The sequence below is a fragment of the Centropristis striata genome, chromosome 2 (assembly GCF_030273125.1).
Source record: "Centropristis striata isolate RG_2023a ecotype Rhode Island chromosome 2, C.striata_1.0, whole genome shotgun sequence".
NCBI classification, from domain to species: Eukaryota; Metazoa; Chordata; class Actinopteri; order Perciformes; family Serranidae; genus Centropristis; species Centropristis striata.
Genome location: NC_081518.1, coordinates 13,909,948 through 13,924,506, shown reverse-complemented (window position 1 = coordinate 13,924,506; position 14,559 = coordinate 13,909,948). Strand labels below are relative to the sequence as shown.

General features: G+C 40.7%; 1 protein-coding gene across 1 annotated transcript in view; it reads right to left on the bottom strand.

The window, feature by feature from the left end:
* The window catches only part of fbn1 (fibrillin 1), a 68,838-nt gene that overhangs the window by 11,707 nt on the left and 42,572 nt on the right, over positions 1-14,559 (bottom strand). Inside the window, exons 36-54 of the mRNA XM_059348030.1 lie at positions 12,935-13,057; positions 12,565-12,687; positions 12,290-12,457; positions 11,431-11,499; positions 11,181-11,306; positions 9,557-9,679; positions 9,298-9,456; positions 9,141-9,212; positions 8,926-9,051; positions 8,678-8,800; positions 6,708-6,833; positions 6,504-6,620; positions 6,289-6,414; positions 6,081-6,200; positions 4,662-4,787; positions 1,495-1,647; positions 1,330-1,392; positions 1,121-1,240; positions 60-179 (exon numbers count right to left, since the gene is read on the bottom strand). Of these exons, the coding sequence (XP_059204013.1) occupies positions 60-179; positions 1,121-1,240; positions 1,330-1,392; positions 1,495-1,647; positions 4,662-4,787; positions 6,081-6,200; positions 6,289-6,414; positions 6,504-6,620; positions 6,708-6,833; positions 8,678-8,800; positions 8,926-9,051; positions 9,141-9,212; positions 9,298-9,456; positions 9,557-9,679; positions 11,181-11,306; positions 11,431-11,499; positions 12,290-12,457; positions 12,565-12,687; positions 12,935-13,057 (2,283 nt within the window). The remainder of the gene's footprint in view (positions 1-59; positions 180-1,120; positions 1,241-1,329; positions 1,393-1,494; positions 1,648-4,661; positions 4,788-6,080; positions 6,201-6,288; positions 6,415-6,503; positions 6,621-6,707; positions 6,834-8,677; positions 8,801-8,925; positions 9,052-9,140; positions 9,213-9,297; positions 9,457-9,556; positions 9,680-11,180; positions 11,307-11,430; positions 11,500-12,289; positions 12,458-12,564; positions 12,688-12,934; positions 13,058-14,559) is intronic.

Here is a 14,559-nt window from a genome sequence, read left to right as displayed (position 1 = left end):
CAGGAGTAGTATAGGACTACAATGACTGCATGATGGAAGTGAGAAATAATTTCACATACCTTCACAAGTCATCATGGACCCGGGCTCAAAGCCGTCATCACATGCACACTCAAAGCCACCGATGACGTTAGTGCATGTGCCGTTACCACACGGGTTGCCAATTTCACACTCATTAGTGTCTGTATTCAAGAAAGTTACAAAAAGTTAGATTCATAGAACATCTGCTTGCTAAGAGAGGAGGACTCATGCAGCAACTTTCTTCGTTTTTTTTCTCTTATGTATTTGCTATTGAGAGATAATATAAGTCGACTCCACACACACCAAACATTTTTACCCATCCGAATCTGCTCTTACTCAGGTGTCATAACTGTTTTATTAGCATAGGTACAGCCCCCTAAACAGTATAGGTTCATCCCAACACATTATTTCACATCCTTGTTCCCTTTGTGTCATCCTCACATCTGTCCCTCACATTTGCAAGGAACATAATGCGAGGTCTGAGATGCAAGGACAGAGTTGGGAAAGTTAGGAAATTGGACACCCTTGTCCACTCGAGCATCATTTTTAAACAACATTTTAAGCGGCATCACTCTGCTTAACACAATTTTTAATTAATAGTTTACATGCAAAGATTTGTAGCAGACCGACTGCACAAAAAGAAGTGCTATGATGTAGGGTGATTTTATGCATGTTGTGGTGTCTTCTTTATACTGACAATTTTTTAAAAGTTATATTTTTTAAAAATTGCAATATATATCTTTGCATAGTATCGCAATATATTGTATTGTAATCCCTGTTTCATGATACACATCATGTCAACTGTATCTTAAAAATATGCAGCCCTAATCTATGATATAAAATAATCAAAATTTGATTATGTGACATTCTTGCATTTTTCTTACGTTCCTTAAATGTATACCTTATGTTTTTTTGCGTTGGACAAACAATTTGTGGACTGTAATAAAGAAAGCAAAAACAGGAACACACTGGTGAGTTATAGAAATTAGTGTGTACTAACAAGATAAGAACAGATTGTGGATTCAAACAAACATTTGTTTGTGAATAACTTCCTGCATGAGGAGCATTGGGAGAAAGATAGTGAACCAGAGAGTAAACTTGCCTTCACACTTGACTCTACTGATGTCCAGGCGGTAACCCATCGGACATTCACAGCGGAAAGAGCCATCTGTGTTGATGCACTGGCCATTGATGCAAGGGTCATTGAGGCATTCATCGATATCTACAATGAAGAAACATCAACACCATATAAACCACATGCCAAAACTATAACGTGGGACATTGAAGATTAAGCGTTAATGAGATAAATACCTTTTGGATGGTCATCTGGCCCACGCTGATATCCCTCATTAGGACAGAGAAGAGGATAAGCCTCTGAAACCATGAGACATGAAAAGTAATGAAAACCATCAAATAATACACATTCTTTCATGCAAGAGCTTATGTTTCCCTGCATAAGTGTGTGTTAGTACACACCCTCTCCCTTGGCGGGGCAGATTTCACAGGGATCTCCCCAGCCTTGACCCGGCATCCCAGCGCAGCAGCACGCTGCCTTGGAAGTGTTCTGAGGCTTTGGAGCCAGACAGCGCCCATTTTCAAACCTGGTGTAGCAGTAGTTCACACGGATATCTGAGGGTTTACACACACAGAGGACAAAAGTACAGAAAAATTAGATACTGAAGGAGTAGTGAGTCGTGAGAACAGAGTTACGCCTACCTGTAAGTACTGTAAATTACACAAAACTACAACATTACTCTAGGATTTTTCTTTTAAACCACATTTCATTTTTGCTGGAGTATCTGTAGTGAGGACAGAGGGTTGGCTAATTATCCTGAATGATCTGTGTTTGCCAGTCTTTCTCTTCGCTTCTGAGGGCTCTTGTTCTTCCTGGACTAGGCAGGCACTTACTTGTAATGAGAAGCATATGGTTGTGCTCTCCTGCTAGCACTGGCCTTCACTGAATTTAACACAAATAAGCTTTCTGACCACCATAGATCACACACACATGCGCACAGACACACACACACATACACATGCACACACACACACACACACACAAACACACACACACACACACACACACACACACACACACACACACATACACACACACGCACACACACACACACACACACACACACACACACACACACACGCACACACACACACACACACCTGGCTCAGAGGCAAGGATCACATACATGAACACCTGGCGCTGTGAGGAGAATGTCAAAGAGTGTCATGTTACTTTCCTCCATGAAACTGATTTGTCAGCCTTTCCACAGAAGAGATTTACAGTGCTCTGTGCACAGCTGTTGTGCAAGTGTGTGTGAGCACACGCACATGTGCATCTGCACGTGGATATGTCATTTTTATTTTGTAGTTAGTTCAATGAAACAGGATGAAGATGTACAAAAAAAAAATTGTGCTTTCTTGATATGGTCCCCTGACCGTGCTATTACGTACTTTTAAATCAAAAAACAGAATATTGAAAAAATCATGAAATATTATTAGAAAATTAAGCCCTGAAATAAATCAATACTGATAGCGGTGAGAGTGGTGACAGATATTTCGTGGTCAGGATTATGGAAATTTGCAAAACCACTAACCATTATAATTTAAAACACATTATTAATTGGGGACTGGTGGCTTAGTGGTAAAAACACATACCACAGATTGTTATCGCAATATCCAGAGTATGACTCCAGCCAGGGACCGATGTTACATGTTACCCCCTGTGTCTCTGCTTGTGTTTCTCTACTTTCTACTATCAATAAAGAGCGTAGCTGTTGCTTAGCATCAGACAAGCTAAGCTGATGTGTAGAACAGGTAAACCGGTACTTGCAATGGTTGAGGGTCCTATAACTGAGATTTCAAGTGCTTTTTTATAAATGATAAAGCAGGTCCCTGTGCTATATTAATACTGTGAAATTATCAAAATGCTCAATCCATAAAGAAATGCACATATTCTGAAAGTGTGCCTTCAAACAAGCTGTTGGAACAGCAGTTTATGATATCACAACTATACTATATACAGGTTGAAAGGTCCTTTAACAGCGTTGCAACAGTCATTCCCCGGCCTCAATGACGGCACCATGGATATGTTATTAGATATGGACACTGGACCCAAAGATGGAGCTTATCCAGTCCAATGAGAATTGCTCGCCTGAACCCCGCCCCAGCCCATGTACATGTTTTTAATCAAAATGACATCACAGATTTTTAAAATCAATTTCCACAGCTTATATAAACATACAACGATAGATCTAAAACTCATGATGGAAAGAGAGAACTTGTTTGCAGTATGAAGCGTCCTGTCAACAGTTTTACAAACTCTTTTATAATTGTGGTCGATGGGGGAAATTATTTTTGGGCCGCTGGGACATTTTCTGTTGCAATACCGTAAGTGGCCACTAGGAAAAATGGCTACAAGTCTGGGCGCTGGGACCATATCCAGTTCTGTAATATATCCATGGATGGTGTAGAGACATCCAAGATGCTGAAGACCTGGAAACGATGTGAAATTAGTGTAGAGTGGGCTTTTTTGGGAGGGGGACTAAAACCGAGCACTTCAGATAGAGGGTGAATACAGGTATGTTCAGACAGACAGTATTTGAATAATCATGTGTTTTTTGAACATTAAAGTAATATAAACTTGTTCCGGTAGAAACCCAAAATACAAATATGAAGCTGAATATGAGCATGATAGGTCCCCTTTAAAATGTATTTAGTGTATTTGTCATGTACACAACAATTATAGTAGAGCAGCCGTTGGCTATCTCTAACAATGCTGCTACATGTATAAAAAGGAAAAACAAGTAAGTAAAAATGAGGATCAAAGACTTATGGCATAAACAAGCACAGGTTCAGCTGAACCTTAACACCGCAAGAGATGTGTTCATGACGATTGAGATTCTCACCCTTCATTTAATATATATATTAATTATATATTATTATAGGGGCAATTATTCAATCAATGTCTCCTATGTGTATTTTATATACAATATTAATGAGGGCACACAAAAACCCACGATTTTCAACACTACTGTCATTATGATTATCTTCATTTTCTTCATGTCAGTGTTAATAAAAAAAGTTGTTTTTTCCGTGGGACAGGGTTTGTCTTTGTCAAGAAACTTTGATCTCTTTTACTGCCTATGCTGCTCGCCCTCCACCCAGCTCCTCCTGTTTATCCCCCAACCCTCCGTCGAACACTTCTGACACTGGAGAGAAAAGCGAAATACAAACTTTAAACTGCCTCACTGAACTGATGATGTCATCACTTCAGTGTTTGGAGGGGGAACTCCCTAACAGAGGACTCAGCACGCCCCCACCCAACCCAAAAACACACGTATATGTACATAAACACACATACACACACACAAGTGAGGAAATGGAAAAGTGATCTGTTCAGAGCCACCCTTGGCCTTGTTGAGGCAGCAGCAGCAGAACCAGCTGGAACACAGTGTGCTATCATGAAAGAAAAGTCTAACACCACTGACTGCTGCTTTGTCTCCACTAGCACTCAGAGACAGACTATACAGAAACACTAGTATTTACACTTTGCACTTTACACTTGATGCATATGTTTCATAGCCTCTTTTCCCCTCTTTCTTGCACCCACACACACACTCACTCCGTACCTAAACATCTGAGTCCGGAGGCTGAGACCTGGAAGCCTTCGGGACACAAGCAGATGAAGCTTCCTTCAGTGTTGGAGCAGGTTCCAAAAGTACAGATCTCAGGCGACTGGAAGCACTCGTCGATATCTGACACACAGAAAGCAGATTTTGTGCTAATATGTTATTATTGTTATTGTCATATTTTTTTCTTCTGAATTACTTTGCAAATGTATGTCACAGACACATGCAACTTTCACCAATACTTCCAGCTAAATCTGCTCTACAAAAAGAACCATTAAAGTCAGTGTGGAAGGATTTTGTATGTGGATTATTATGACTATTGTGTGACTATAATGACTTCTATTATCATTGTATGAAGTTTATCAAGTTATCCAAAGTTGTTGAGATCTTATTCTATTCTTTAAGATATTGACCAATGAACTCTAAAAGAACATGGCTTAGCTCATAAATAAAACTAAACTCAAAATCTATTGGACCAGTCATTATAAAATGTACAAGATATAGTCACATAAGTACCTGAAACTTACCATCAAACTTTAATTACGGTGCTACAAATTGCGAAAACTGGGCGTAGCATAACATAAATTAGACTACAACTTTATAAATTGTTGGTCCAATCATGACCAAACTCACAGGGTATGTTTCATAACAATATTGAACCATGTGTGTGAAATTGTTTTGAAATTGCTCAATAAAATGAAAAATATCCCTAAATGTTTTCACAATTGACCAATAGAGGGTGAAGGGCATTATTTAGTTGCAAATTAATTTGTGTCTGTCTAATTGTCATAAAACCTGTTAGTTGTCTTTAACGCAGATACCTGTCAAGCGATTGTGGCTTTGTTTTATATCTAATTTGTCCTCAAACTACTGTCGATGCCGAAAGGATGAAGTCATACCAGTATGTCATGGTCTATCCAAACATGATACAACAGAATGTAATCTCACTAATAGGCTGTTGGATAAAGGCGCCTTCATGTCACGTGTTCGCTCATTTCAATGTTCGCTCTTCTGCTGTTACTGATGCTAAGAATTCGGTGCTGTTCCTCCCTGCTTCCAGGAACAGAGCACAAAGCAGGAATGTGTTGAAGTCTGCCGAATATCTCTTCATCAGCCCCACTGTATAAACAATCCAAGTGTTCTGGCTTGGGCCCACTCCCACGTGTGAAAGGGAGAAGAGGGGTGTTTTGTGGCAGTGAAGCAGTTGAAGAGGAGGAGACGAAGAAGAAGTTTATTAAAAAAAAACCTGCGATTTGTGTATGTGCATGTACGAGTACGTTACATGGTATGTGTCCTCTGAATTGCCTGAAGCGAGATTAGACGAAATATTTTATTTCTTTAGAAATTCCTGTTTTTATTCTTCATGTTTCAGATTATATTTATTGACCGTGATACAGAAAGGAGTTTGGGCCGCTGTACCTTCACAGGTTTCCTCTTCTAGATAGTAGCCAGGTGGGCAGATACACCTGTAAGTGCCATCCAGATTCAGACACGTTCCTGCACCACATGTGCCTGGATTCACTGCACATTCATTAATATCTGAAAAATGGAATACAAAACTACATTATAATACATACTTATCACATTCAGATGAACATGAAAAATAAAACACAAGGCAGTTCCTTACCTGCACATAGTCTGCCATCTAAAGTGAGCTCATAGCCGTCATGGCACACACAGAGAAAGTTCCCGATGGTGTTCACACACTGCCCGTTTCGACACAAACCCCTCTGCGTCGAACACTCATCGACATCTGATCACAAACACAACAATAAATCACTTAAAGACTGTCACTATCTTCTTGTTTCTATTTTACTAACTCACACCCACAGATGCACGTACCTATGCAGTCGCCGTTGTGTGAGTTCTGAAAGCCGGGGTAGCAGAGACAGTTGTAGGAGCCAACCGTGTTCTTACACGTCCCGTTACCGCAGGGTTGTCTCTCACACTCATCCACATCTGAAACCAGAGAGCATCATCACGGTTTTACCTCAGACAACACATGTTACATGTTAAACACAGTGAGAACTGACAGGAACAGCTTACCGACACACATCGACTCATCCCGGGTTGTTTTGAAGCCGTTGGGGCAGATGCAGCGGTAGCTCCCCAGCGTGTCAATGCACTGACCAGGATTGCATATGCCAGGATTCTCAATGCATTCATTACGGTCTGAAAAAGGAGGAAAACAATGTGTGAAATCCAGTGTCAATTCAAAGGGTTGAATTATACAGTGAGCAATAGCAAAAGTTATAACAGTAGTTTAGTAACAAAAAATAGGCAGTCATAGTACATATCTAGTCATTAATGTTTGGGCCAATTTGGAAACTTAGTGAGTGGAAAGATTGTCAAAATTCCAATTCATTTCCAATTATATATAGTTAATGTAAACATTCATTAATGGGCTTTACTTACCTGAAATCAGTTGTGTGCCATTACCATATGTACTGTATGGAGTCTGGCTATTTAATGCTAAAGTTTGGGGAGATCCAAGTAAACCCTCATATTATACTGTATAGAATGCATTTATTATAACTAGTACTATAGTGGGGTGCCTAACAGCACCAGACCAAATCACAAATGCAAATCAGTCTGGAACCTCTCCATTCGTTTGTTACCAAGGGGCCTTATCTGTTATCAGCATGTGATGTAGCACGGGATATCTACAGACCAAGTTCACCCGGTGATAATGGCCAATCACATCATTAGGGTGGCTTGGTTTAAAGCAGGGGGGGAAAAAAGCCCCTCAGCGATGGAAAAATGCAAACAGAGGACATTGGCTGAGATGAGCTGGTATATTATGAATTGACATATTATTATTTTTTCAATTTTGTCAGAAGTATGGCAAACACATCTAAACTTCTGTGAAAATATACCGTTCAGTTTGTTCAATACTGATCGTCTTCAACAATAAGTTCCACATCAGCTGCAGCCATCTTGGTTGTTTTCAAAAATGACTCGACAGTGCTCCTTTTTATGGTAATTGTTTTGAACTCGCCCCATATTCGATAAACATTTGTGATTGGCCTGGCAGATTTCAAGTTGCTTAAAATCTATCTAAAGCTGAGGAGGACCAGACGCATCTGCCAGAGCAAATAAAACACAGGCTCACAGATTTGACTGGTTCCCAGGCAAACTTTTATAATAAATAACTCACATAATTAAAATAAATTTAATTTAAGTTTAATATGACAATAAAACGACTGTTTACATATTTGTGGCTATCCACAAATGGTCACTAAAACAAACATGTATTTGTTCTTTTATATGACACGGAACTGACCTCAACATGATAGAAGAGTAATAATTATTTAATTCAAGTCAAAAATATGTCAATTTTTAAATGCTCCATTTCACATTAGGCCTTGCAGCAATGCTTATTTTTTTTCAAACCCCTATAAATCTCTATTATTAACCACTATGATTCACACATGTAAGGTTGTCATTGTTTCCAGCCACAGCTTCAGTTTTTCTCTCACTGGAGTCTGACCCTGTTTCGTTGTTAGGACTTGCATGAAAAGCAGGAAGCAAAACAGGATGTTGATTTAACAATTGCTTATCGGTGAGGACTCTCCAGTCTGACAGTGACATGTTTCAGATATACAGCAGCACATGTTCAATGCCTCAACACATGCTTCACATTCTCTCTTCCTTAACAACAAGCCCACCATGAAGAATACCTCATTTAGCCCGACTGTCATTGCGATGCCTCTGGTGCTTCATCTTTGGCGTACAACTTGCAGTTCAAAGAGGTTCATAAGACCGAGTTTGCTACAATAGCTTGAGGAGGCGAGAGAGCATCAGACCACAAGATGATCCAGAGGAGGCAGTATCAACCTCATGAAAGACAGCAGTGTTTTGACTGCTTGCTCTAATCTTTCCTCTAATCCTGCTGTATGTTTCCAACAATTCTTTATAATCTCCACTAAGGTCATTAGGAGTTGACTGCACCGTTTTGGCTTGAGTAAACTGTGAAAACCATGCATCACACCAGTAATGCTCCACCACAGCCTTACCTAGACACTGTCCAGTGGGGGTGAAGCGATATCCAGGTTTACACTCGCAGCGGTAGCTTCCTGGCATGTTCAGACAGGCTGCATTTTGCTGGCACACGGGTCCATTCTGACACTCATCAATATCTAAAAATAACAGGGACAAAGAAAAAGACAGACGCTTTTATAAAGGGGGTATACATATAAAAATACTGATTTTGTTCAAAGATCTTAGGAGAATTTTACATCACTTTTAGTAGAGCAAGTCTTACCTTCACAGATCAGCAGCTTGTCGTTGTAGATGAAGCCAATGGGGCACTCGCACCTGAAGCTGCCAATCATGTTGATGCACACTCCATTCTCACACACTCCTGGGATTTCCCTGCACTCGTCAATATCTAGCACATGAGGAAGAGAAAAAGGATCAAGATGAGGATAAAACAAACTTTCCTTTCGTTGCAAAAATCTTCGAATGGGAAAATCTTACCAATGACCCTTCCAGTGGTGATGTCGATGTAATATCCTGGTCTCTCACTGCCGCACAGGATTGCAAACTCGTCTGAGTGGACATAAGACATGAGTTTGTAAAAGCTCACTTAAGTTTTTATACTTCCTACACGTACTATAAGTGTATGTGACCTCACCGGTGCTGGGCACAGGACATTGTTCACAGGGTTTGTTCCATGCACGGCCAATGTTGTAGGAGCAGCAGCACATCTTTTTGGTCATGTTGAAGGTCAGCTCTCCGTCACATGTCCCGTTATCAGAGTAAAAGTTCCTGTAGCAGTAGCTCTTCCTCATGTCTGTGTGTGGTAATAAGAACACAAACATGTTACTGCATGACTGCATGTTACTAGCGATTCGCTGATTGTACAGTTGTATGAACTGAGCATGCAGACCTACCCATGCAGTTGTTCCCTCCATTGACCTGCATGTAGTCCACAGGGCAGATACAGGTGTAGTTCCCGATGGTGTTGTAGCACTGGCCTGGGCCACAGATGCCTGGATGTTCACACTCATTGACATCTGCACACAGAGGAAAGACAGAAATAAGGCCATTGTTTTCATGAAAGCATTCTTTTAGTTAAGGTGCCACACAACATATTGGACTTTAAAAAAAATAGAACTTAAAATACTATCTCTGATCTAAAATAAGTAGTGCAATGAGGAATATAATATCAGACAGGTTTACATATTTGTGCACATGTTTGCATAGGTACATTTCTTTATATTTAGAATATTTCCACCACTTTTTACCTCAGACAATCATGTTTAACTTGCAGGAGGAATTGTTGCTCTCGTCAAAGCCACCAGGCTACCTTTCGTCATTTCACCAAGCAGAACACAGGAATTACTGGTCTACTCAATTGGTAAGTTGGTTTGTGCTATTGTGAAACATTGGTGTTTTCTGGGTTTAGATTTGGTTCACCAAAGTTACATGACAACACCATCAAACTGCATGAGGTAGTGGTAGACCAGCAGCTCTCATGTTCTGTGAGGTAAAATTACAGTTTTTATCAAAGAAGTGCGGTGACTTTGAGGAGAACACAAACAACAGCTTCAGTTCCACATTGTAAATGACTGTCTGACAGCAAAGTACAGCAGTGAAAATATTCTAAATATAATGTACACTTAAACTGATATGGATTTTTTTTAGGTGGCTAAAAATGTGTTCAGCTGCTGCCCCCTTGCACGACAGCTACCATGCTGGTACTCCTGCCTGCTTTTCCAAACTGGGGGCTGCTGACCGATATCTACTCGTCTTCTATCTCCTATTCATATGAATTCTAATTTTGTACTAACAATCCATATTTCTATACTTTCTCTACCAACATTACTGCCAAATAGCAAGCACAGTGTTTGTTCCTTTCATCCCAGCTAACAGCTGAATTGCTGATTGACTAAAGAACATAGTGGATGTGCAGTCCTGGACTTTATGGAGCAGACACCGGCTTTTGTTCTCCTCGCCAACAAACACACGCTAATTAAAATGCCGCCAGCCACATGTCATTGTCTAACCCTTAGCCCCCTCCTCTCTTCTCCTCTCTTTGTTCCTGTTTCTCTTTTCTAAACACCCTTCTCATTTATCTCTTTTTTTCCTCCCTATCTTTCAATCCTCTGTCTCTCCCTCCCTCTGTCATCTCTGGCCTTTCTACAGGGGACTCAGTGTACTTCCCTGAGGAGAGGGCTGACCACATCAGAGCCTCGCTCCTCTGGACACAGTTAGGCGCTCAGCTGTCTCATCATCCTGACTGAGCTTTACCGGGTTAGCAACAGACGGGGAACTAGAGCAGAGACATATTGAGCTAGAATGAGCTGCAGTGTCGTCTACGGGACAAAAGGGTTTGATATTTCTTTGTCTTTTTGCTCTCTGTGCTTTTTCCTCTCTCTCCATGTGTCCTCGCTGAGTGAAGGCCTCCACGGCTGGACTCAATTTCCTTCCCACTGAAATGTCCCAGGGCAAGAGCTAGAGAGGAATAGGTCACCAGTGTGTTCAGTGTCTCTGGGGCTGCAAACATGCTTGTACCTTCACAGACTCTGGTTTCTATGTTGAGGGAGTAGCCTCTTGGACATTCACACTGGAAGCTGCCAAAGGTGTTGATGCACCGCCCTCCCTGGCACAAGCCTGGCAGCTCCTGGCACTCATTGATGTCTGCCAGAGAGAGAAAAGAAACACTCAGTGGGCACTGTGGGTGGGTGTGCATTATCTGTGTGAGCATCTGTAAGTGTGCACAGGAGCAACCTGACACAAACATGATATCAGGTTGCCGTCTGACCTTCCAAGATGACAGTGATGGGGTTTGGTCTGAAGCCTTCTCCTCCAGGACACAGCGTCTTGTACTCAGCTGTAACACAGCACCAAATCACATTAACAAGCATCAATTACACAACACACAAACCACAATCAAGGTTGTTTTATAGCAGGACTTGACAGTAAGAGTTCACTGATGGTAAGACGTGCATGTTGTCGGTTGTGTTTTTTTCTGATCTGCCATCTCAGATCTCTCAGTTTTCCACAGAGCCCAGTGGACCGGACATGACTGCAGCTACTCAGAATTACAAAGTGAAAAGAAAAAGTTTTTGTTCTTGTCATAGAAGCAAGCATTTCCTCGAGCTGAAAAGGATGAGTCATTCCCTGTAATGTTTTGAACCATCTGTTGGTAATTTCAAGTAAGTTGCACAAAGCTGTCTCGTCTTTTACCAGCAACAACAATTACAGCAAACACACACTCATCGCATGATACGAGCAGGCAGCACGTAGACTGCAGTGTGCAGAGATGTTACTGCTAGTTGACATAGAGACAATCTTAAACCACTTCAAGGGACTTTAGGGCAACAGGTGCCAAAGAACTGATTGATTGATTTTCTCTGCTGCCCCATGGCACAAAACAGCTAATAGAAGGATTTGAGAGGGTTATTAATCAAAGTCAGTGACACTCAAATTACTAGGCAGTTTAAAAGAACATTTTCAGCGAACAGAAATTCCCTTCCCACAAAACTTTTAGTTATAGATCTTGCTGCCAGAAGGTTTGGTATGTCACCTCTGCATCTCTCTGGCTAGAGCTCACAAACCCTGCTACTGAACTGAAACATAAAGAATAAACATGCATAATGTAGGACGACGGGTTGACTCACTTGAGTTGACAAATGGGCATGATTCACATGGGTTTCCCCAGCCTTGGCCCAGGGAGCAACAGCAGGATGCCTTGGAAACACCCACTCCAATCTCATTGGAGCAATCCAAACTCTCAGATGCATCTCCTCGGGAACGGACATCCAGGTAGCAGCTTCCAGACCGAGTGTCTATAAACACACACACAGGTGATCAGGCTAGTGTATGTGTCTTGATCCTGCTTCACAATTGGAAATGAAAAGCTTAAAAATCAGACACCAGCAATTTGTAGTCTCACCTACACAGCCCACCCGAGTGGGGTTGAGTTCAAAGTCTGCAGGGCAGTTACAGATGTAGCTTCCAGGGATGTTGACACACACTCCATTAATACAGATGGTGGGGTCTGCACATTCATTGATATCTGAGAAAGAAAGACAAAGCAACAGTCTATAAAATCCCTTCATGTTCACAATAATGTATGACAGCTTTTAATTAAAAAGTCATTATTTGCAACAACAGCAAGAAGAGGAGCAGGGACTTTCCCTCTGAGTCCCAGGGGAGAGGAGAGCTGTTCCCTGCTGCAGTTATATTTCTTTTCCACACACTTTGGGGCATAAATGCAGCATCATTGGGGCTGGCAGCTAGACTGGTGTGTTGACTAGTCTTACCTGTGCAATTGCCTCCACTCCTGTCAAGTTCATAACCAAGGTTGCACTCGCATCTAAAGAGTCCCGGGATATTCTGGCAGCGTCCATTGACACAGATGTCAGCAAAGGTACATTCGTCTATGTCTGTAAAAAGAGAGAGAGAGGAAGAGAGAGAAGGAGAGAAAGAGAGAGAGTGGGAGAGTGATAAAGTAAGAGAGAAGAGAGAGAGCGAGAGGCCCAGCTGTGAGGGATTAGTGGATCATGGGATCATGGTGGAAAATTGGCAGCCTGCAATAGGAAGTGAAGGCCGCTCACCTCTGCTAAAGAATGACAGTTCTGGGGCAAAAAATGCCCAGACATATCCAGACAGACACACACATACACTATCAGAGCTGCAGCCAAGGTTATGAAATTGTGCTCTTCCACATCATTAGACTCTGCACAAGTCATTACTGTCCAGTCCTGCCTGAGTTGAGGCAAGGAGGACAGGACAGGTTATTTCAGGATGTTTGACACATCAGCACAATGAGGTCAGCCTGCTCATTCAATTGAATCCAGCAATGTCTTATCACTGGAAGCACACTCTTCGGCTACTACCAGTCATAACTGTGTTCATATGTCGACTCTACAGTAGCTCATATTCACACAAGATGCCTCCTCAGCTATTCAAGTCTACATGCAATCTTATATCGCCTTGATAATTTATTGTAATTGTAAATGCTCAATTAAGACATCCCTAAAAAGATCCATTGTTTATGGAATACCTAAATAGAGCAAACCTGGGTCTCGATATATATATTGTCATAACCATATAAAAATATCTATTGCATATATTTTTCGGTATCATTTATATTGCAATGTAAAATAAACAGCGGCCAAACGTTGTTACAGTAATGTTTAAACATTACTGTAACGACGTTTGGCCGCTGTTTATTTTACATTGCAATATAAATGAAATCTTGAATAAATGAAATCTTTAACAATGCTTTACACTTTGGTCTTTGCACGTGGGACTACAGTGAAAAATATAAAAATAGGCTTTACCATGGGGTTATTTCTTTTGGATTATCTATTTACTGAACTACACATAAAAGGACACTCATGTACCTTAAGTTGGAGCTGTAATATTCAATAATTCAATTTTTTCTCAATTTAATCAAAATCTTCGAAACTGTTAGGCCAATCATCTCAAAACTTTGTTAGGAGCACATACAGTATTGACAAATTTCAATCCATTTTGAAATTATACATTTTTAGACCTTGAATATTTCTTAAATGCTTATAAATCAAGAGATTGCAACCAAACTAGTGTTATCTGATATCTGCCACTAGGGGACACCATAAAAGCAAGAAGTCTATATCTCATAATTAGTTGCATGGAATCGTACGAAATTTTGTTTGCACAATCTATGACCACGACTCATTAAATGCACACACTTTGGTGATAAATGATTAATGTATCCTTGGCTTACTACAACCATACATTTCTAGACATTTGACATATTTCACTTTCAATTGTACACAGAGATAAACATAAGTGAAAAAAACCAATAGCTTTTTGAAAAAGCTTTAAAAAAAAGCTTTTCATACAGACTGTGGCTGAGACAGAAGCAGAATTGCCTTGACAGTTAACAATACTAACGTAA